Source organism: Anopheles maculipalpis, chromosome 3RL (genome assembly GCF_943734695.1).
Source record: "Anopheles maculipalpis chromosome 3RL, idAnoMacuDA_375_x, whole genome shotgun sequence".
NCBI lineage: Eukaryota > Metazoa > Arthropoda > Insecta > Diptera > Culicidae > Anopheles > Anopheles maculipalpis.
The window spans coordinates 62649043-62674103 of NC_064872.1; the positions used below are offsets into that span (position 1 = coordinate 62649043).

At 40.3% G+C, this 25061-nt stretch overlaps 2 protein-coding genes across 3 annotated transcripts in view; one reads left to right on the forward strand and one right to left on the reverse strand.

Annotated features, from left to right (window-relative positions):
- Positions 1 to 25061, forward strand: part of LOC126563252 (biogenesis of lysosome-related organelles complex 1 subunit 2) — a 271392-nt gene that overhangs the window by 2444 nt on the left and 243887 nt on the right. The window lies entirely within an intron of this gene.
- Positions 699 to 24202, reverse strand: LOC126561770 (tyrosine-protein phosphatase non-receptor type 61F). Of its 2 annotated transcripts, XM_050218086.1 has the most exons (8): positions 23987 to 24202; positions 7268 to 7441; positions 6917 to 7179; positions 6617 to 6842; positions 6012 to 6158; positions 5023 to 5933; positions 4742 to 4867; positions 699 to 796 (listed from the first exon to the last, which is right to left on the reverse strand). In XM_050218086.1, the coding sequence occupies exons 1-8, from the start codon at positions 24134 to 24136 to the stop codon at positions 772 to 774; spliced, it is 2022 nt and encodes a 673-aa protein (XP_050074043.1). In that variant the 5' UTR covers positions 24137 to 24202; the 3' UTR covers positions 699 to 771. The 2 variants fall into 2 exon arrangements, with proteins under 2 accessions (XP_050074043.1, XP_050074042.1); XM_050218085.1 differs by lacking the exon at positions 699 to 796 and having other exon boundaries at positions 4666 to 4867.

Genomic DNA, 25061 nt, shown 5'->3' on the forward strand with positions numbered 1-25061 from the left:
GTTAATTGGATACATGTATGTGCAATTTTGTATCGTATGATACGTATTAATGCGTTCTCGTAGTAAATGACAAAAATAGTTCAAAATTCAAACAACTTTCTCTCCCGCTTCGGCAATTATTGATTAAGCCTGATTACGCGTTGCTGAACGCAACTGTGTCCTATGTTGCTACTACTCGGACTACTAAGGTAAACATTGTTAAGATTGTCCAAAACCATAAACGTTCGGTAAGGTATGCTAGCTGCACCCTTCGTCTCCTTACCCCATTAAGAACCGATGCGCGACCAAAAATTGACGTTTCTGTGTTTGTTGGGTGTACTGTGTATTACTACAGTACGTTCGATTAATGTGTTATCCAAATTCTAATAGTTCCCCCGTGAAAAAACCTGATTAATTTTACTTTACCGTAGCTAAAAGCAGTCTTTTGCCTTCGGTGTTGCACCCGTCGTTCCTGTGTCTGCGTGTGTAAAGTTTTCTGTGAGCGTATGGTTTACGTGTGTTCGTGTATAAGTGTAAAAGAAATTGCATTTCATCGTGCGATTGATCGATGTATCAATCAGACATTATTTGTTAACCATCGAGCCAACACAATTCCTCGACTGTGTGAATCATGCAACAACGCAGTTGAAGAACGTGTCCAGCTGTATTTGCATTGCGTATAGAAATCTACTTCCACTTCCCGCTAGTGCCAGGGATGTTTGATGTCGGGTGTATAAAAGGATTACTTTAAATGTGACATATAAAGTATACCTTCCAGGGAATTTCCAAATATCATTTCTCTGCTTCTTTTTGTTTCCTGCAATAGAGATAAGGGAGAGAGAAAGAGAGAATAATAATGAGATAAATTGTTCTAGTGTCCCAAACAGTGACTGTAACAACAACAATAAAATCTAATTAAACATTCTCGAGCAAGGCATGCAATAATTATGTTCCTGTTCTGTGCATGTATCTTTTTTTCTGATTTGGTTTTTGTTGAGAGTTTGCAATCAATGCGCCGAAAAAGTCCTACTCCAACACAACGCCACAAGCAAGGTGATCAACTTTCAAACACTGTTTGAACTATGGTTTGATTAATTTTGAGCTACAACATCTATTAAACAATCAGCCATAACATCAAAAAACAACGTCTAAAGTAAAACGATAAACACTAAAATGGAGTAACACAACAACACTTTAGCCTACCTGTTCTTTGGGTGTGTATGTGAGTTTTTGCCTACAATGATTTCGCCTGAATCTGAGTCACCTGAGTCTTATAGCTGATACTGAGATGGAAAGACCGTTTATTGTGCATGTGGAATTTGCCAAACGATTAACCGATCGTGTGCGTTTCATGTTCAATTTCAATGTTGCCGTTTTCAAAATAAACATATTTTTATCTAGTTTTTCACTCTACCCAGAGGTGTGTTATTTTCTATTAAAATTTTTTTTGTCAATTTTTCTTTTACAATCGATTAATAAATTTTACGAAAAATGATTATTCGTCGTTTTCTGTGTACTTTAGTGGATGTGTGTGTGTGTTAGCCTGGGCATTTGTAAAAAAAGGGAACGTATCAACCACTCACCGTAGTAGTAGTTCACACAGAGGTCTCGTATCTCTTCACAATGCGGTTGAACTAGCGCAAAATGTTGTAGGCGGTCCCCTGTTTCGCGAAGGTCCGAGATGCAATCCGAACCCGCTCCTCTGTCTGTTCAGCATTTAAGCAGTAGTGGTCAAACGTGCCAAAAACAAACACGTTCATCTGTCGTGGTTGCCAATTGTGGTGCTCAAACGATAAGACCAGCGGAAGGGAAAATTCAGATTCAAAAAACTAAGAGAAAGCACACAAAATAACACTTGAAAAGCAAAACTACACTAACTTGCTGCTAATTGTATTTTACGCATATTTCAGTTAATTCGAGCGTTGGGTAGTCTAAAACGAAAAAAGAAGAAACATAAGACATGAATAACGGCGCGAACGTTAGTGCTTTAGATTGTTCAAAAAGTATTCTTACTTTCCTCGGATTTTTTTTGTAGTTCAGCTATATGTTTAGGCACACACACACACACACGCAACACTCTTCCTTTTTCCTTGATACAACAATTGGAATACAAAAAAACTCTAACTGGTGGTAATAACGAACATTGAACAAGGAGGGTGGAAAATACGTTAAAAATGCTTTCTTTCTCCCACGGGATACAAAACAACACAACGCTATGCAACAAACAGCACCATATTACACCATGTATGTTTTTTATACAATTTTTTTCTTCTAGGTTAAACAAAAATAATAGACACGTATCTCTACTTGTATACTGCGCCTAGTAGGTGTTTTTTTCCTCTTTTCTCGTTTCGTTACTTCAATATCTCCTTTCCCCTTTTTTTTTCATCTTGCGCTACTTCTTTGCTTTTTCTTTTACTACTCCATTACTGTGTTATTCTTCTGCATTTTGTTCACAATTCTAAATATGTTTCACTTTTGTGTTTGCCTCATTAACATTATCGTGCCTCTCTTCTTCGTCTGAACATGTGTGAACGTGTGGGTGTGAATGTGTGGTGGTTGGTTTTATAAAACATTTCTACAATTTTCATACCACTACGGATAAAAAAGATAAGGGGTTGATTTTTTTTTGTGTGTGTTAGAAAAGGAAAACGGGATAAAAAATAAACTATTCAATACAATATACCTAGCAAAAAACATGGACGATGTATATAGTAATGTGTATAGTATGTATATATACTCGTTATTTCTTAATCATCTCTCTCCATCTATCTGTATCTGTTCTCACAGCTTTTCCTTTTCCCTCTGTAGTGAGCGAGCCCCTAAAATTGCATGTGTTTCCTTTTCACTATTTTACGCGCCCAACTGTTGCACGTGTGGTGAACAAATATTTGCTTTAGGTGTTAAAAAAAGGTGATTACAAAGGATGATCATTTACGATCAAAACACGTTCGTATTTTGCTGAAAAATTAATTCAGTGTAATCTAAACCAACAATCTAGCATTGGTGCTTCTTTCTTGCATGGGTTAGATAATACAATTATCTTTGCAGCGTGATAAAAAAAATTAAACAAAATTGAACGGTTTGGGCCTACTTACACTGTAGCTTCCATAATGCTTATCTCCTTAATTTTTCCTATTAGTTTTCACAGTAAATGGGATATTTTTTGCACAAAAAACACATGACACTGCAACCATTGCATTGTCGTGTAAAATGTAAAACTCTCTCCCCGCTCGATCCCGTTTGCTTTAAATATTAGTGTACAGCTCTCTAATGCAAAACTCTAATCACCATCTGCTTGCATGCAAACACACTTCTACCAAGAAACATCGACTAATTAGGGCAAAAGATGAACACTTCCACGCACATTCCCCTTTATCGTGTGTCCCCCGAAACATATGATCGTATAAAAATAAGTTCTAAGCAACGTCTCTGTCTTCCTTCTCCTTTTTTTCTCTCTCTTCCTATTGGAAGGTTGTTAAACGTTGTGGAAATCATGCAGAACACCATAATGGGTCGCACCCAAAAAGGTTCTCGAGCAATTTTGCTTATCTTAAATTCGTGTTTCATCGTTGTCGACAGTCGCAGTTTTTTTTTCTCTTGTGGTGCATCGGGCACGAAAACCGGTCGAAATCATTGCTTTTTCACTCTTTAAAATAACACTAAAATGGATTGAACGGTTCTACTATTTATGGTGAATCCGAACACAGTATTGCTAAAGTCGGAAAAGATGATACATATATCCAGCGTTACAGAATGGAAATTATACTATAAATGGGAAGGGAAAATAACATACTAAAACACTAAACTTAATTATACCAGCATTTACAATCAATTGTTGTTGTTTTCATTGTGTTCTAGGTTTTTTTCCGGTTTTCCACATGCGCGTTTTCATTAAGCAACAGCTACGAAGTAAACTTCCGACGGCTGTCCGACGCAGCTCAACATGTCCAAAATAGAGATTCTTGCCTTACCGGTGGCAGCGTGTCACTAAACAAATGCTTCTGGTATCAACTTTAGACGATGCGTGTTAATAAATAAGGTTAGCCGCATCTTTGAAAATACCATATTTTGTCCCGTAAAGCCGGTGCTTAATTTTATCAAACCGATGTAGACAGACGTCCGTCCCTAGCTGCATGCACATTACTGGTGTGTTTTGTTCTGTTCCTACAAAGAGCTATTCGTTATACTTTTCTCAGCTCAGTTCTACAGCCTGTAGTAGCAGAGCGAGGAAAGAAAATGAAACAAACAAAACAAAGCGCCATTTTGTAAATCCTCCGAAAGGAACAAAAAGGTGTATGTAATTAACACAACCAGCACGTTCGAACGCAGGACAAAAACTGTGCCCATTTACAATTTCAAAAAATGGATCACCGTCATCACTGTCTTATTTGGGACCGTCCAGGGATGATGATCGTCGTACGTATATATGTGTATGTGTAATCGAATCAACCCACGCTCCTATCAAGATTTAAAGTTGTGGTTTAAGCCGTCTATCAGCTTTGTAAGACATTTTGATTACTTTCGTTACCGCTGCCACCGCTTGTTAGTAGGAATGATGATTTCCTTGGCCCTAATACACACTACTTAACATTGTTTTCTTTTATCTCTTCGCATCTTTGCTACAATTCTCACCAAAGCGACATTGTTGCAACGTTTCAACCATTAATCCGGATGACATTTTTTTTACATTTGCTTCGTGTAAAGATATACGCACAGAACGCTGAAACAAACACCGGCTGCAATAGAAAACAGTAATAACCTGCGCTTTTTCGGCGATCCCTTGCTTTCGACCTCTTTCCGCTTCCGCTTGATCTCGCGTATCTTCTCTTCCATCGCGGACTGGCGCTCGAAACGCTTGCGGCGTCGCAGTTCGGCGCTCGGTGACCTAAGACAAAAGAGAGGTTGGGAGTTTGAGAATGAATACATGGCAAAATAATGAAACGGTCCCTAATCGCATTTAAAGACAAAACAATTATGCGATAAACTAAGCAGTATGCATTTGACATGTGATCGAAGGGGGAGCTTCTTTGGTTTACTTACAGTTCTCGCTCCGGGCTGGATACCGGATCATCACCATCATCCAGCGCACCGTTCGGCAACGGTGGTAGGCTCGAGTTGGCGTTAAACGCGTGCTGATCGCTTGAGTCAATGCCACCTCGTGTCGATTCCAGCGTCGAATTGTTCGATCCGATCGCACTGGCTGTGGTGGACGAGGTGGTAGACACCGACGTCGAGCTAGATATGCCCGTCGATGTGCCACCGCTACTGGAGGCGGTAGTCGTCGTCGTCGTCGTTGCCGTTGTCGTGCTGCTGCTTTCGTCCAGCAAGGAGCTTTTAATGTTATCACTATTATCGGACGGAACGTCGGATCGGCCAATGGTGCCGCGGTTCTTCTCCTCCAGCTCATCTTCATCGTCATCTTCCTCCTCGCCGATATCGCTATCGTTCTCCTCGATCAGCTCGTCCTCGCTGCTCATCGCGTTGGAATCGCTACCATCGCTACCGCTGCTACCATCCCCATTACCACCCCCACCACCATCGCTATCCAGTTCATTCACCTTGTACAGCGAACTATCACGCACGATCGGCGGTAATGGCCGATTGCTGTACGGATGGTGATGATGGTTGTGGTTGTTGCTGCTGTCATTTCGCTTATGATGATGATTGTTGTGATGATGGTGGTGATGGTTTTCGTCACTCATCTCAAATTGCTTGCTCTTCTCCAGATTTACCAGATTGTTCACCTTGTCCCGATCGCCCCCGTTACTGCTACCGAGCAGGAACTCCTCGTGTACGCTCTCGCTCGTCGGAATGACCGGTAACGGTTTGGACGTGAGCGAATGGGTACGAGGGGGCGGTAGGGGCGGTGGTGTATCCTCGTTATCCTCCTGGTCGCTGTTCTGCTGGCTGGACGAGGACACCACGGACAGCTCTTCAAACTCCTCGAACGACTGTGAACAAACCGAACATAAAAAGATTATTGTACTGAACTTTGAATCGAAAAAAAACGCTCCAAAAACTCAACTTACGGAGTTATTCATACGCTTCATTCCTTCGATGATGGCCTGATACGAGAAGTACAGTTGATCCGGTGTTTGAATCAGTCCCATTCGATACTGCCGCAACTCGAGCAGCACATCCTGAACCGAAACCCGATCCTCTCCCTCCTTATCGACCTGTATGAATTGATTGAGAAAAAAGAAAAATTTTCCACTATAATTTTCACAACAAAGCAAGCATCTACTAGTGATAAGTAAATCATTATTCCTCCCGACCCCGACGGATTAATCCGACTCCGAGACATTCCGTAGTATGGGGTGTATTACCAATCAATGGTTGTGCTACAGAAAAAATACTTTATTTTGCTCGGGAGAATGCGGAGGCGACACAGAACTTACTCGGGAGTCGACAGTGATTTTGATTTTAGATCCGAAGTTAAATCCCCAGTAGAATCCGGGGTAAATCGTAGTCGACTACGGAGCAAATCAGAGTAAACTTCAGTTGATTCCGCAGCAAGTTAAATCCGGAGTTAATATCGGAGATTATTCCGGAGTTAACTCCAGATTTTTATACGTCGGAGTCAGACTAGATTAATGAATCCAGTCCGGAGTTCCCACCACCAGCATCTACCTACCAGCACAAGACAGCAGTCCACCAAGCAAAACGTCCCGGAACGCCCAATACCAGCACTGCAGTGGATAATCGGTGGGCCAACGTCACGATCGAGCGTCCCGGAGTCGCGTACCTCCTTCAGAAATTGCAGGAATGCTACCGGCGAGCTAGGGATGCCAAAATCCGGCCAAGTCGTGTAGTGAAACTGTATCACTTCGCGGCTTTTGCCCGTCTCCATGTCCGTCAGTCTGTGGAAGAAGGCGCCACATTTCATTATTAGCAACACATCGCTAATGAAGCGCAGCAAACCCAGAGCCCATACCTGAAAGTTCTTTTGCAGAAATTCTTATACTCCACACACTTCAGATGTACCACCGACAGCTGAACATCGGCCAGCTCGAGCCGATGCTGTTCGCCGATCTTGGCCGGCCAGTACTGGTGACATTTGACGGTCGTTTGTTCGATCAGCTTGTTAAGCATTAGGATGGCATGCGAATCATGCTCCCACACCATCAGCCAAAAGTGGCCCACCGTTAGGGGAAGCGGTCCCTGGCAGAGAATATACTTCCGCCCAGCTCGTTCCATCTAAAATTGGAAGGTGGAAAAAAGGGAAATTGTAGGCTTTGTCGAAGCAACAAAAACAGAGCGGCGATCGTTGCGCTGCGTTACCTACCTTCACCAGATTCGCGTTAATGTAGTCACCTTCGCCACGCTTCAGGGCTACGCGGGAATGATCGTACGGTAGCACGTCCCGGTAACGATTCAGTCGCCGATTGTCCAACTTTTTCGATTCGTCGGTGGAAAACTTTTTCGCCCGTGCCTGAATGTCGCTGCGCTCGCGAATATCCTGAAGTAATAGTGAAGGAAGAAAAATATATATTAAAAAAAAACTTGTCCACCGCCATATGGTACACCGTTTTTGATGAAGCAATTTAAATGAACAAGCGTAAAGTTTCATATCGATGCAAAGTGTTGATTGACTGATAGATCGATATTGGGCCATAATGTTAATGAAGCATGATTTCCAGAAATAAAATAACGAGCGCACAGATTGCACCATTTGTTTCGGCAAGTGTTTGCGGCAAATGCACAAACACAGAAACGATTTGACACACATTTTATGATAGTTTATGATGGATTATGTAATGGAGAAAAAAAAAGTATTGTTATCGATTTTGTTGCAGTTGAGCACAAGTAGAGATAAAAATAAAACATTAACACAGCAAACAACACAGAGAAAGCAAAAAAGGCATTCATTAGCAATTGTTGATTTTTCAATTGCTCAAAAAGAAGGCATTCGCCACTCAGCAATCAGGTTCAGGGCAGGCAATTGTTTCAAAGCCGTAACTATGTCCCTCGCCGACACTTAATTGTGGTTCACAGTTTTGAACAATTTATACAATGGGAAATACAAAAAAAAAACAGAATAAAACCATCGGTACAGATAAGCTATCAACCTTTCACCCAACAACAAGCTCGCACGGCTAGATGACACAAATGTTATTATTTTCTGAATTTCCATGGAAAAGGAATTTCACAACGTGGCGCTAGTTAATTAGTTTAGTTTTGCCCCGATTCCAGCGCAAAGTTTTGCCAGCGTTTGTTAACAACAGCACAGAAGTAGTTGAAGTTGAAGCGAACGAGGAAACTGTCAGCGGTGCAGAAAATGTCAAACTTCATCCATCAGAACCAATTGGCATCCCTGCGGTTTTGCTGCTAACTATTTCCACGTATTGCGGGCGGAGGATGGTAAAACACTTGGCTGGAGGTATACTCGAGTGCTGGTGCGACATAAAATTCAATCATCTTTACAGCGTACCATGTAAATGTGTTATAATGCTATGACATTAAGGTTTTGTTTTTACACCAGCGAGAGAAGCAATTCCGTTGGGTTACAGTACTGCCTGGGTCAGGTAATTACACTACATCAAAATAATTTCTGAACAAATTATGAAAGGTGATGAAAGGTTTAAAAGTAACTGCATAGCATAGAACTGACTATCCGACTAAGGGTTAAATTAAGTAAAAAAAAAAAGAGAGACGGACATTCAGATCCAACACATTTGTCACATGGGGAATTATTGGTGATTTTCCATTTAACTATCAACGTATCGGTCGTTTAGGGATTTAAGCAAATTATTATAATTCTACGTACGCATTAGGACGGCACATGCCAGTGAACGTTAACAGCGACCTTCTAAATACTGCAATCGATTTTTAAATTGCAATTTTTAAACTGACCAACGACACACAAATAACGACACTTTAACATAATGTTTAATTTGACCAACAAAGTGATTGATAAGGCATAAGGTCCGGGTGAGATAAATTGTCTAAACATTATCTTTATTGTTCATTAAGGTATCTGTACTTCGAGCCAAGCGGCAAACGAAAACCAACGCTTCGAATGACTTAACATTAATCTTAACGACAAACACTACCGCACTCTATCATCGATGGCAATATATTGATATATAAATGCTTCGTTCGTAGAATGTAAGTAAAATTAAGTTGAATCGAAAGGAGAATTTTTATTCATTCCGATCCAAAGTTAGTTTATTTTTAGTGCATAAGTCGCGATAAGATATCGTATCTTTACCAGTAATGATTGAGCGAATACAATAGTAGAAAGCCCAGATAGTCATTGGGAAAGCCAGGCCATGGCTGTACATTTACAGCAATGACTAAGATGAAGATCTGTATTTCTGGTAGAGATTACAGTAGATATTTTGGGAGTCCTCATAATTAAACTCACTCTGAAGGAGTCGATAGTCACCAGAGAGATTCGAATCATAGAAAGATTTTATAACTCTTTCGTGATACGAATCTCTCCTGCGACTATCGACTCCTTCCGAGTGAGCTTAATTATAACGCTTGAGAGAGTTGTGTAAAAACTCTCTGCGTTTGGAATCACGCAAGAGTCACAACTCTTTTTCGATACTTTATTCAATATATTCGTTAGAAAGATTTAAATAACTCACTCTTTTTCCCTTGCTCAGTACACACAACACACATTCGGTGGCATGATGGTGACCAGATATATTTAATTGACGAAACCCAGTGATAAAATTTCAGAGAATCGACAAACATGCTGTCATTTGAAGATAGAAAACGTAGCAATACGGCCAGGCCTTTCATTTCGAAATGAAAAAAAGGTAGAAGGTGCAATAAAATAATTCTAAATCATCACAATAATCGACTAGAGTCGAACACGGGGTAAACTCTCTAGAAATGCTTAAATGGAAGCCATCCATACTTCTCTCAAGATATTGCTTCGTCTTATCGCTGTATGACGCGGATACCTCTCCATTCTTAAGAAAAAGACAAATTAGAATTGACGTTTAGACAATTTATCCTACCGATCACCGAATAGGCCACACCAAACAATAGGGTAATTGTACCAAGAATAGCATCGGCAGAATAGAAAAACAAGTATAATTATTTGCAAAACAAAATACGTAGAACGGATATTTGTTTGATTATTCTTAACAACAATAACAAAGTTTATTGGTGAAATAAGAATTTGGGGCACACATTTGGTTGGATATTTACCAAAATACTGAACATCAATCTGATCTTGGTAAAGTCAATAGTTCGGCAGGATTCATTATTAAGCAAACTAATTTATTTACAATTGATTATTACGGTCCAGTGCCGTATTGTCAATTAAGCAAACTAATGCATGACAAAAGTTGAAGTGCGATTTTTATAATTGATAAAATGGTCCAAAAGTTTTTTTTTTCAAAGCTCATTTAGATTTTAAATTCCCGGTAAATGCTTTACATTTTACCGTTTAAGAGATGCCGAACATAGGCACTCGATAAAAAATTGGTGTTTGAAGTTTGATGACGAAAATGAACAAAATCAAATTAATTATTTAATTATTTTGTTAAAGAAAACCCTCAGCTAAACGAGAGTTTAACAGTTTTTTGAACATTTTTTCTATTTTTTTACACGTTACAGCCTTTACAGCCAGCCAGTAAATAGTACCGTTCTGCAGAAAATAGGAATGACGATAATATTAAAATTGGTTTGAATAATTGTAATGTTTAAACATTTTATTGCAATTGCCGTCGTTTTCGTTTGCGTCCAATTTTCTCTCAACCGCTTTAAACCATCACTGGCATGTAAAATCATATGCAGAGTTTTAGTAATTTGCTCGAACACTTCAGCGAACGATACTTTATTAGCTAATTAGACAATTATTCCACCTGATCGGTTGCCCACGAAGTTCAAATGATCCACGTAAAAAAGGGGTTCTTGGCTAGAACTGATGACACAGTTTGGGGTTATTTTTTTGTCGAATAGAAAAGGTTATACTGAGATGGCAGTAACCCATCTGCTAGTTCACTTTGCAATGATCAAGAATTGCTTTCAAATGTAGTGATACAACAGCCATTGAAACCTTCGTTTATTTATTTATTTTATTTAATTTACATTTGATTATTACGGTCTGAAACCTTCGTTTGATGTTGAAATAATAAAACCGCTCTATGTGTTTTGACATTTTTATTTCTAAAAAACTAAACTCACGTTCGCAAAATTTCGCCAACAAAAAAAAAAACCGCAATAATTAATTGAAGCCTACCATTCGGTCAGTAAATCATATCTGAGGTTTAAATTGCATCATAAATCAATTTTTACTTCCGTTAGTGTAAAATAGATTGCGCAGAAAACCTTGGACTTGGACTCATTGGAAAACCAAAAAAAAAAAAATCATTCTCATTCATATTCAATGTCCTCTGCCATTTTTCCCGCTTGTTGATCTTGCGTTCACAGCGCTTTTTAGAAACGATTCCAAAATTCCACACACTTCCTTCTTCGCGTTTCCGATGCTTACGTGTTTGTCGTTACCAATTTTATCACAGCGGCACCTAATGATTGGAATTTTTCGTCTTTACTTCCTTTCGTTTCAAGTAAATTTAAAAAAAAATGAAGAAATAAAAACTATAGGAACAGTTGCATGGCAAGCGAAATCGTGCCGAGATATATGCGTGCCATTTCAAACCAAACTTCCGCAAATGACGACAAATTTCGTAGGCCGACCAACAACCGCGAGGACAAGTGCCAGTCAGCATAATGTAAATGTGTGTCTTCTTCACTACGATTCGCGTGAAACTAGCGGTACTCTGTGTGCAAATCGACCAACCACCACGACCTACCACTCAGCACCACGACCCACCACCACTCGCCACCACGACCCAGTGCGCACGAGGAGGACCTAGTTAAATTGAATTACAGAAAACAGCAAATGAAGAAGTATCATTAGCTAACAAAAACAAACAAACATAACTATGCGACCACAACAGAGGTGCGTCTGCATTCCGATTCGCGCACATCCGGCCACTATTCGGAAATGAGTTCCGACGTCGAGGGGCTGTAAGCGAACCTCGAGACGCTGGTTCGCTCGATCGTGGATGCATTTTTTAATCATTTCGTTCGTTAAGCACTCTTCGCCGCCGGTGTCCTCCAAATAGTAATGTTTGCGCATATCACAATTAAAACAAAATGCACACCAGGTGATAATTGATGAGCCACTTCCAACTACGGTACGGATAGGAAATTAATTTTGCGTCCCTCGATCGCGATAGGGTGAGTTCGTAAAGGAAGCATTAAGAAAACGCGAAATCGAGCTAAATTTCACATTTTTTAAGACTCTTTACTAACTGTTAATTATAAGGGTAATGGTTAGGAAAAGGTGTACATTTTGTGAAAAAAGGCCGAGCAATAATTATGATTGCGGAGTGGTGAATATATTGCTTTTCTCGCACCTTAAACGCTTCAAAGTGTGTTATTTTAATTGGAATAAACACATTGCATGTTGCACCGAGAATTGAAAACTAAATACTTTTGATTGTTTGTAGCTGTTGACTAAAAAGGAATGTTTTGAAAACACACTGTAAATAGTTAACACCAGAATTACCGCCATTTTTTCGCGTGCAACTCTATCGCAACCGGTTAAATGAATGGTTGTTATTAAATAAATAATTTTTATGATTCGACTTATATTTTCATATTTCTTTAAGTTTGCATACTTGGCTTGATGCACATTTGTTTGGATGTTTCTTACACCAGCATTGAAAAACCATCAAATAGAGCAAGTAAAAAATTGATCCTGTTGTGTTGCAACTAAGAAGATTCAAGTCGTTTACTTGCTGTAAACGATCATATCAATCATCAATCATAACAATGCTGATCAATTATCATATGATCAGCATTGTTACACATAAAATTATTAAATTATTACGAATAGCAACGAATACGTCTGTCTGGTTATATAAAGTCCTCTTTTTGGGAGAATTTCGCCGCTGATCATACCGACATGATCGTCTCCCAGTGTACAGAAATAACTAAGTTAAGGGGCAGAAATAACTAAAATTACGTCAAGGAAAGCTGTCAAGGACGAAATGTGGACGAACTGGAAACTGCACCAGTACAAGGGTTCTTCTGTATAATAAAATTGTATGCCAATTAATGCACTTTTGATCTGACGCCTCCCATCATGTTCAGCACATATTTGTCCCGAACGATTTTCAACACTTTCTTCCAGTCTTTTTGAAAAACGGTCGATGTTCTCCACAGCTTTAAAATGCTTTCTCTAGTGTGGCTTGGTCAGCGAACCCAAATGCAAGTATCGGTCCTCATCGTCTTCGTTGTCACAAACGGTTCTTCGTCATCCTGGCTTTCAAGCACCGTGCAGTATCCGGACGAATTTTGTAGTCAAAATTTACCTACGACTCATCGCCCATCACGTTGCATGAGGATTGGGCGACACAGCTGCTGATCGTACAGCTTCCGAGCCCGATATTTAACGCATGCGGCCTGGTTTGTATTCCGTTTCGGTTCCTTTTGTATTTTATATGTTTTTAAATTCAATCTTGCCTTGGCACGTTGGATGTTACTTTTTGATGTACCCAATTTTTAAGCCACATCGCGAATGGAACTTTCCTTTCTTTGCTTGAACGCTTTTGCTATTTCCCGGTCCAACTGTTGATCGACAGGACGAGGATTTCGGCGCATCCTCGAAGCTTTCGGATGGCGGTTCGTACGGCTCCGATACTCACACTTTCCGATTTCGCTAATTGACTTAGCGAAATGTTAGGAGTCGAGAACCATTTGTGCACAGTGCTTTTGCGCTTTGCGTCGGAAATGCCTCACATTTTAGCAGACGCTATTGAAAAAAAAAAATGTCTGCTGTTTTACGGCATCCGTTTACCAGAAGCGTCATTTAGAAATCGTGCATATATTTTCGGGGACACCCTTTTAAAATAATCTCAACACGGTGTTACTTAACTAGAATTCAAAAACGGAATTATTTGAGTGAACAAATAAGAAAATGCATCCTCCTGACCAGCTACTCTCGATTCTTTGCAAAATTTGACCCTTCGCCTCAAAAAAGCTTGCCGACCCCTGACTTAGAGGAATGATTTAAATGGATCATTCCTGCTGTATTTTACAAGCGCTTATGGAACTTTGCAACCAAATAATGGAATCTTGTCTACATTTGTGGATGACATTTGAGGCAATTTGTAATATTATGATAGAATATTATAAACAGCTGTTTTTTTTAAGGAAGTCCAAATTCATAGAATATTTATTTACGAAACTTCGCGCCGTGTTACGTGTTTAATCCGTTTAAATTTGAATGATGCAGCGTGATAATCTAATCAAACTAATGGACAACATTTTAAATCCAACGATGGGACAATCCAGTCCAACCAAACGATTGGACCACATTTATAATATCCATTAGATAGTCTGAAAAAAAGCCCACAGTTCAATTAAATGAAAATGAATAAATATGTAGGACGAAAAAAATTCATATCTACTAGAAGGATGTCAAGATGAGTTAAAAACAAAGTCTCAAGTAGTTATCTCTCAAGAATTACAAATACGCCTAATCCACATCATGATAGACTTCCGAAAGTTCGCTTCTTTTTTATTAACAACAAAGTCAAAAAAATAATATTCACTTTTGTTACTCTTAATGCAGCGGCTGATCATAGCTTCTCTTAGGATTAAAATAGACAAACCAACAACTCCCAACTTTCACAACAATTTCATACCATCGGACACTACACAGTCCATTTTAAGGTCCAACCGCACCACGTATGTTTGGAAAAAAAAGATCAAAGAAAGAAAAATGCTGTCTCTGGAGGCAAATTTGAAAGTACGTCGGCGAACCGGATTTTACCCACGCGCACTGTAAGCAAATGCGACGCGTCCAGTTCTGTAGTGGAGACGGCATGATGCTCCAAAAACTCCAACCGGGAATTAAGACATGCCTTTTTGGCGTAACGACCTCTACTAGAATTTTGCGTACAATCGAAGGGCTTGCCTATCCCACGCTTCGTTGCACGATAGTTAGTCCTTACCACTCTCCGAGGGCGGAAGCTACAGAGATAAGGTTCCCTGTGATTAGACATGAACGAACAGGCCAGCTACCAGGGTACGGTACTGTAGGATAATCACCTCCACGCAGATATCAGCGTAGGACGAGCATGGCTTGTATAACTTTACAGGTCATCCAGCACTTTCTGGCGAAATTCATCATGATAGTTTTAAGCGAATACAACGCTTACTCATATGCTCCCTTCCGGGGATGAAACGTGTTTCTTACATCGTGAAAATATACGTTTTGTCATCGGGAGTGACAGTGATGTCCACCGGGGGGAGGTGTACATCACCAACAGAGTGGTTTACTAATCATACCCGCTCCACTACAGAGTCAACATGTGATTCAATCATCGTTTCTACAACACCGGAGAAGACGCCTGTCAGGGCAATCAGGTGAACCATCGATGGGTATCCTTTAGCTTGCGAGGTGATCTCTATTCTTTTCCCCTCATACGTAATGACAAGCTTGCCTCGCATGGGAAAATGTGCCATGGTGCCGAGCGAAACAATTCATTTTCTTTACAGTTCCTGGAATTGGTCAACAAATATGACAATGCTAATAATGACGAGTGATGTGCGTTTGGCCTTCCAGCAGCACATAGGCGTAGCGGGCAGCAATCAACCAAATACACCCGCGGATGGCAAGAATTCGTAGAAATGTTGTACCGATTCGACTACCAATATGTTTCATAGCAAAGCCGCACGCACAGTCGTCTTTTTTGCTTCTTCGCGCTCCCTTATTTGGCCCAGTTCTGCAAGGCGAAGAGGTGGCGTTGCGGTTCGAGCGTTGAACAAAGTTAAGCCCGCTGTGAATGCTCGCTCTGTTAACGCACTTGATATATTACGTAAACAATGTTGAAAATTGCTCACCGCATACGTATGTATACTGAAAAAAAAGCGATTCTTTAACAGTGTACCCCACACACACACATACACGCACGGGGTGGGACGGACACCGACGTCATGTTATGTGTGTCGATGACATCCAAACGTCAACCTTTCGTTGTGGGGTGGCGAAGAAGAACGTCCCTCCTTCTTCCCGGTGGGGTCTGCGCTTACCTCTTCACTGACGACGACAACGCTGGTCATTAGACATCGATCATACCACAGGAGTGGAAACATTCTACTCCCGCGCCTCCCGTGAGGTAAGGTGAGTTTTGTGGCCACTGGCTGCTGCTGCTGTGGTGCTGTGTAGGAACTTTAGTAAACGCTTCTTCTTGTAAGACCCGCCAGGAGGAAGGCCAAACAAAAAAATCTCGACAGCTCACTGCATGTTAGTCGGATCTGCTGGTGAGTCTGCTGCTGCTACTCTGCGTGAGTCAATTTTTTTTTCGTTCCTTTCCTTTCTGTTTGCTAATTTAATTATTTCCTCGAAATTGTGCGCTTCAGGGAACATTGTCGCACACAAACACACATACGCGGCTTGGGCTAGGGAAAACAAAATCCCTCAAATAGAAGAGATGGGAAGAAAAGAGCACATTCTAACGCTTGAAGACGTCGGTGCATGAGACTGGTTGTTGAACCATGTATAACACAATGAATGTTTCCCTTTTTTCTGTTGAAACTTTAACTCATTTTGAACAATATAGAACATAAATAAAAAGCTTAATCACTTTTGTAGCTTATTTATACAGTACTTAGCTGCAAGTGATAAAATAACCAAATGAGGTAAGGGTTGACACCCTGATTTTTTTCAACATCCTCCATTTTCATTAGCTACGTTTATTACGAAACAGCGTTGCAATATTTTGTAGCAAAAGTAGCTTAAAATTAGCAATATTAGATAAGAAGCAGAAGAAGGCTTGCGATGTTATTGTGTCTAATCAATTCATCCATTATCAAGTTGCAAAAGGATGTATACAGTTTGTGACATAATTATATGTATCCTTTTGGATAAAAGGTGAATAAAATGGTAGCAAGAGAATGGTACAAATTAGTCAGAAGAATAGAACATATCAGTCACAATAGTTTTTTGAATATTTTTTTAAACAGCAAATTTTATGTATAAAATAAAAAAATGTCCTGATCAATGTACATAAGTTGAAAAAAAACCTTTGCCCATTTCATATCATGAATCGAAAGGTTTGCGTGCCACAACATGGCATTACATCGAAATGATTTTCAAATCAAAACGAATCAAATCATGTGAGCGATGATTGCAATAGTGCTTATGAAAGAACGGAAGATATTACTGAATAACGTCGGCTGCTTCGTAGTATGTTCGATCCTTTGGAACTTACTAATCAAGCGTGCGTTTACCTGTGAAACTTTTGTGTAAAACCTTTTTGATATGTTCTCGCAGTTGTTCCTTTCAGATCTTTCTTTTCCTTCGATGAAAATCGAAGGAAATTTTCCTCGATATTCGTAATGAGATTGAGCCAAAGTTTCCGCCTGTATGGGCAAAAGGACTCACATCAAAAGAAATTTAGGAAATATTTGAATATAGAAATTGCTCAACCAACTTTCTTCGTGGCATTTTACAAGTGTTTAAATATTGTGGAAGAAACGGTACCGCCCAAAAACATTTCATTAGAAGTGAAACCAAATGAGCCGCTGTCCGACGATATTTTATTTTCTGCCGTAGTGGCATCGATAGCTTTCTGAATTTAAAATACTCACATTTTGATTGGGAATGCAAGAAAAAAAAACCGAGCTGGAAACACCCAGTAACGAGTGAGTTTGGCGCCTTTCCGTTTCGAATAGCTGACGGAAAACAGTTTGACAAACACAAGTCTCCGTTTGTGTTGGAGAATACCAATTCTTGATAGTTTACTTGTAAGTTTGCCTTTAGTTAGGTTTTTTTTCCAACAGACAACACAAACGGCTGTCATAATTCGAATTTTCCGTGTTTGACAACTGGTCTTGAGAATTTGTATGTGATAATCAGGCCTATTGTAAACTACCAGGGCTCTTTGCTACCATCAACGATCGGTGACAGAAAGATGGAGAATCATACGCTAATGACAGGTAGACAAAGTTGGCTGGAGGCCATCCTTTCCCATCCAAAACCTCAAGCTAGTAAATAACGTGACACCAACAGCAACCATTCTAACAGATATCAATTTACACAAGGAAGATTGTATTGGGAAAAAATCGCATGCTAGATGTTGTTCGAAAACTCACTTATGTTGGATCAAAATTCAACAAACAGTATAGATGTTGATTTCAGTTGGTCATACTATAGTGTAAGAAAATTCCTCCGCTCAAAACACCTATCGCGACGGTAGAATATTATTTATATTTCGGATAGTTTGTCATGTCATGTAAATGACACCGGATGATCTAATCCCTAAGGCGTGGAAGGCTCAAATTTGGGTGTAGTTGTCTATGGTTGTGTCATAATAGGCGAAAAATTGAATTGATGTGCGGCGTGTGTGACACATAGCTGGGTATTCCGATAAACGATCGTTCAGAATCGAACTTACATAGTGTATAAGTTCGCCATTGATAAACCGTGTTAATACTTGTATGTACGGTCGATTAAAAAAGAGTAACTGGAGACTTCCGTCACTTCAGAAAAACGAACGATCAGCAGTTACACGTACTATTGTTTCTAAATGATCAATAATCGGGATAAACATTAAAATCTTTTTCTATTTGCAAACAAATATACCTATAATTATGTAATGCACTGTAGAATCCGATCCCTAGAACTAGCTCAGTACAGAATGTTTAAAATAATTTAAATGCCACATTCGAAATCGTATTTCATTCTCCACTTTCTTCTTCCGGTAACGGCGTAGCGTCATTGCCATTGTATCCACACACCGCATAGCAACACACAAATATTTGTCCACCGGTTTGTCTCGTTGTTAATCTTCTGTCCTCAATCTTCCCTTCCTGCTTCCTCTTTTTCGATCTTTATCATCACGTGATACAACGAACGATCATATAATTTAACACACAACAAAAAATAAACTGTAAACGATCAGGGCCCAGTTCGTGGAAGTAATGACAAAGCGAACCAGGTGAAGGACAAACATAGAACATACACAAACCACCTTCTTCCTCCCCCACCGGCGCTTCCGATCAATATCCACATCTTTCCGCTATCGTGTGGTGGCCGCCACACACATTCTGCAGACAATGGTAGCAAGAATGCAAAAACAACCACACAAAACGCAGCGCACAAAGCCTGGTTCATTGCTGTTCTGCTCCCGGTTACTGCTCTAGATTCCTCGGTGCATCGCGGTACCGAAAGCAAACAAGAAAAATACCACCGATAGAAGAAAAAAATTGCACCGTCCAATACTAAGGTGTTTGCCTCCCCAGACGACGCAACGTCTGCATCGATTTATGACGGGTGAAACCCGAATGAGGGAGATGAAACCCAAGTGCAGAGACAAGGGTGTAGGCGCACACACACACGCTTTGTGACGTCAGCCAGACACGGCGTGTGACGGATAGCAAGCAAGGGGGAGCCAATCACGGGGGAGAACCGCAACAATAAACTGATAAATTTAAACCTTCAAAAACTTATTCCGTTCTTTTCTCCAGAAACGCGCTTGCTTGGTAGGTTTTTGCTGAAACAATCGTTGTGTATGCCACAAATGTTGGTGGCAAAATAGATCAATAGGATTTGAAGCAGGTTTACTGGAAATTGAAGAAAATAATCCTTTTGCTGCGGTATCGGGATATCGCGTAAAACATATGAAACGCGAATGCATATTATCTCTACACCGTGACCATCTCTCTACCATCTCTACAGGACCATCTCTGATAACGGAGTTCCGGGAAGACATCAAGAATCAAAACATTAATCATTAAGGGTATTGGGGAGGGGGATCGGACTAACATGCTAAGTTCGTGCGAACGATAAACAAACCCCGTAACGGAGGGAGGCCAACTAGGAGGGACAAGTTATCTCAAAGTAAAGGTGTGTCTGTTTTCTGCTGAATTGGCTTAACTCTGATATCGAACTACCATCACGTGAGAAATACATAAAATGCGTTGTAGACTACAAACATGAAGATGAATTTTGTAGACTCCCAGAGCGTTTAGAAATACAGTGATCCCTTGCATAATGTGTTCCCCTTTTCCCGCATAAATATAAATCAAAATAACAGAAACAAAACATGCTCAAGATTTTACAGGGTTTTACAGATCGTTTTCAAAACGCCAACTTCATTGTTCTTTTGTGTTCATTGTTCATTGTTTAACAAAATTGTTGAACATACCACCGTCATTCATATTTCGTGGATATTATTTTTAAAGCGTTTGTTTTATGTTTTTATATCTCAAATTTACCGTTGATTGTACTTAAGTTGAAGGTTAACTATCAACCTACTTGGTATCGGCAAGTCTAGTAAGCCATCTGATGACCGGCGTGTTCTTAAAGGGTCAGTTAAGCCAAGAAGGAAAAGAAGAAGAATTTTTAGGTTTTGCTGCGATTTGAGTATCAGAGTATGATCATCCGAGTGTATTTTCAATTCGTCCTTATGATTTCCAACAAAAATATTTTAAATCTAGTTTTACTACCTTTTATATATTTAAAATATATCATTGTTTCAAGAAGGGACACAACAGATTTGTGGCTCGTTTACATTTCTTAAGGAATCTATTTGATATTTGTATCGAACATTATATGAAATGAATGGAAACGCATTCCCATGGAGTGGAATTAATTTTTTTTTTTATTGATAAAGGAAGACCAAGCCGTATTGCTAAATGGAATTAATAAATTAAAATGAAAATAAACGTATCAAAATAAATGTTGCCATTCCCATTGCAAAGCAACCACAGGTAAACCATGTAATGATAGTAACTCAACTTTTCCCGATTTTTTCCACATTGGAGAATTTTATACCCATACATTTTCATATCCATTTACATAAAAGAAACATCCAAGGGATGTGAAAAAGCTCTGCAGTTAACATTTAAAAATGACCTGTATAACACTGTAAAAGTATGAAATGTTGGATAAAAGAGATGGACGAGTGAATACTGAGTAGTGAGGACTGGTTATCCAGCTATGTGGTATCAATAAGTCTCATAAGCTATTAGACATCCGGAGCATGATCTCCCAGGTTGTGAAGTAAAAAAGAAGAAGAATATTATCTACTTCTTTTATTTAATTATTCGACACACGACGTCCCATTTCTGGCATTCTGGGTTCAATTTCACTTGTAGCAGAGTAGGAGGTTTTTTTTAACCTTTCATATTTGTAACATGCATAAGATACAACGTACATACATGCGCAACCATCTTTCTCATACTCAATATTGCTACCTTCAAGTAAATACTTTCTAAAAACAACTGCCAGAGCACGTTTATTTCAATTGAACTACAATTTAATTTTCCACCGAAATGTACAGAAACACAACCAATTTCACGTGAAAATGTTTAGCAACACACAACTCCCAGAAGGAGCTAATGATAAGAAGCAATCGACAAAATTTTTTTACAACAACCGTGGGGTAAAATTAGCTTTTCTGATTTAAAATACAGCGGCCCTCTCGAGAAAAAAAAGGATGCCCCCGCGTACCATGCCATAAAGCAAAATCTATTCCAAGAAGATTGCTGCTATCGGATCTTCTTCACCGTTATTATAGTTACGGCAAATGCGACAGATGATTCATCTGCGCTGGTTCCGAGGGCGTCACGTAACATCACTCAACCAGCCCACAATGATTGGTCTTAGTTTTTTTTTTTTAGCGAGTGTCTCCATAAAACATCAACATCATCACCATCGTCGACTAATCTACGGTAGTTTCGATGCTTTATAACACACATTACTACATTACATGTGTACGATAGTGCGATTCGATAAAAAACACATGTTGTCGGTGTGTTTGGTGCTGTTATTCATCGATCGGTTACTACTGCGTGTTATTGACCAGTGGCCTCTTTTAAGCGTTTTAGTGCAAGCTTGTTTCGACTAAAGCTTTATGTCATCAGCAGTGCACGTGCAGCTTACAAAGTAATGCGGCTAAAGCATTGCTGTTTTGTGCCATGATGGTTTCGTGCTATAGAAATGTTCCAGGAATAAAATGTTTCGTTATCTAAAAGTAAAAAACAAGCTACGAGGACGATGAAAAATTAAGTTATTTTTAAGTTCAGCATCAACACTGATTCAATAAAGCAGAAATAAGAACAATTTTTATGACTAATTTATCTTAAACACCGATTAAATGTGAATGATACGGCGTGCTGTATCAACAAATTATGCGATGACAGGGGAGATTGCAAAATTCCACAACCGAGTGGCAAATCTCCCTTAACTGAATGCAAGATTTCACTATATGTATGCAAAGTTTCTCACAAGAAGTCTCTAACCATTTGAAAAACGACCTTGTAGGTCACGCCGGCTTTCTAATGGTTTACCATACTTGCTGATACCATGTAGTTGAATAGTCAGTCCTTAACCACATGGGAAACGATCCAGGCGGGATTTGAACCTTGCAAGCGTCAGCTGTATATTTTACAAAACTTTAAAAATGACATGCTTAAAAGCCTCAGTATTAACTTTAAAAACTGCATGCTTCAAACGTCAAATATGTATGAGGTTCTATGTTTTCCTTAACATAGCAATTAAATCGAAATTCAGCTTCGATATTGTCGTCTAATGCTCTTACTCAAATCTCCACAACAATATGCTATGCTTCAAATCCAAAACCAAATCCAAAATCGGTTCAGGATCTTTTGGATGTGTGGAATTGTTTGTAGGCTTCCTGTCGTCGAATTACATCCCACTTCTTGCATCTTATTCGAATATTTTCATATTTGTTAGCTTTATGGGGCCATGTAGAATTAAAAAGCATGGAATTGAAAAACGAGATCGATGTCCCTGTCGCAAAAATTGAAAACATTGCCGGCTGAGGGCTGATTTGGTTTCCGTTTTGTCAATAGCATTCTAAGTCCAAAGCGTTGGATTAACCCATGGATTAATCCGCCACTAAATCAGCTCTTCGGAGCGCTGTGCTCAACTCAGCCGTGTTCCGCTCAGAGCTCTCTTCGCTCAGTGCGCTCTTAGCTCAGCGTTGAGATACGTGATTTTTAATGGAGCGCAGTGAGCTCGCTCACTTAGATGAGCGCAGTCCCTAGCTCTTCTGCTCACGTCCCGCGCTAATTCAGCTCTTTTTTTTTGCAAACACTTTGTAAGCTAAATGTCAAAAATCAGCTCCAAAATGGCTAACCTAGCAACGGACATATTACATTGCCCTATGTTCTATCTAGACTTTGGTTTTTTGGAATGTGCTTATTTTTGGGAAAACATTTTCCCCATCGCTTTTCCAACGCTACAACGCGATCGATCGAGGGAAGAAAAAAATCCATCCGGTGTGTATGTCTCAATGTTGCCCATTTTGCTGCCGAAGACGGAGAGCAAATTAACAACAACAATCATCGCTTCTGCGAAACGTTTATAATAAAACCACATTTGCAACAACCAGCAAACGGATCGATGGCGCTTGCTTCACACAAAATGTTCGAAATAAACTTAATTTCCACGAATGGAAGAAAATTCTTCCGAACGCTATCTCTCCCCCCCCCCCTCATCGGGTGCTGGCTTGCGGAGAGAAGGACCGCCGCGCTGCCCTGGTGAATGTTCCTTTAATCCACATTCATCGTTCCGGATCCTCTTCTCTTCTGGTTGAGTGCGTGCGTGCGTGCGTGTGTGTGACGTGATGGGACGGGAAAAGGCCCGGAAACTCTCCAGCTTACACATGATAGATAAAGCACATGACCTAAGCCAACGGAACAAACCTATTTTCACCCCCAATCCGTGGAACGTTCGTCAACTGTGGAACGGGGGTGGTGTAGCCAAAAACAACATTATGTACATACACCATACATAGAATGCATGAAAACCAAATCCACCACACAGGGACAAACCCCTCCGTACTCCTCCTACGCGAACTCGCTTGATTCCGATGCTAATAATCACATTCATGGAGGAATGCCGTTGTGTTAAAAAAAGACGTGCAACAAGACAGCCACAAAGCAGGCGGAGGGAAAAAAACATAAAGAAACATAACCCATCAGAGAAGCAACCTACCTGGAATACCATTGGCCAACCTCTCCGGGATACGATTTCGTTGTATTCCGCTTCGATGCTGCTCCCGGTGCTTCCTCCAGCTCCGCCACTGCTGCCATCATTCCCACCGCTCGTGGTCGTGGTGGTTGTGCTGTTGTTGGCGGTACTCATCGTTGCTTACCGTCGACCGGTGGTTGCCCTTGTTCTGTCACTTCGGTCGGACACAACGGGGTTTTCCCGTCTCTGCCGTAACTATCCGTCGACCCCGCGTTGCAACAGCAGAGCAGCTGGCGTTGGTCGCAAAATCAAACACTTTTTTTCGGGATATTCCCGATCGATAGTGTATGTGTGTGTGTGTTGTGCCCTTTCCCTTAAAACTTTTCCGCTTCTTCTTCTTCTGCCACCAAAAGACGGCGGATATATTTAAATGCTGTTATCGGGTGTGTATTTATGGACGCCTTTTTCTTTTATACACACTTCTCTACCTGAAGGCGAGTTCCAGAGTGGGTTGGACGACACTGTTGCTGGCCTTTAGTAGCGCAGAGGTGACGGTTTTTGCATTCCACACGGTATGCTGCGATGTGGTTGTTTTTTTTTCTTTCTTCGCTTCCTTTCTTTCTCAGCTTTTTAGCACACTTGCTCCCTACGGGGACAGCACACTCACACAACTTTAACCAACCACTTACACGGCTCGATGGAGCCGCACGACGTCGTCGCGAGAAGAGACACACGCGGGATCTTGAATACGCCAAATCGAAAGGGCCAACTGCCTGCAACACAAAGCCAACCCACCACCTAGGGCACTGATTCCAATGGCCCACACACTCTCTCACACACACACACTACCACAGCGAATCACGGTTGCACGGACCAACAATGAAGCACACACTTTTCGCTAGCTGCCGTACCGCTCCATGCTGGTCGCGATTTTTGAGAATGTGTGAGCTGCGTGAACAATAACAAAAACACAACACAACTCTTCTCCACACGCACGTCAATTGCTGGTAGGAAAAAGAAGAAGAAAACCACCGTGGGGGCACTTAGCACACTCGAATCTAGATTCTAGCAGCTTTCGCTTGCGATTTAGCTCTGTAAA

Bases quoted from the DNA above. Each gene is read 5' to 3' on its own strand.
- LOC126561770 (XM_050218085.1), bottom strand. From the start codon at position 24,136: ATGAGTACCGCCAACAACAGCACAACCACCACGACCACGAGCGGTGGG. The intron at 6,843-6,916 runs GTATGGGCTCTG...CTTCTTCCACAG, and splicing joins TTCTGCAAAAGAACTTTCAG to ACTGACGGACATGGAGACGG. The intron at 5,934-6,011 runs GTAAGTTGAGTT...GTTTGTTCACAG, and splicing joins TGAAGCGTATGAATAACTCC to TCGTTCGAGGAGTTTGAAGA.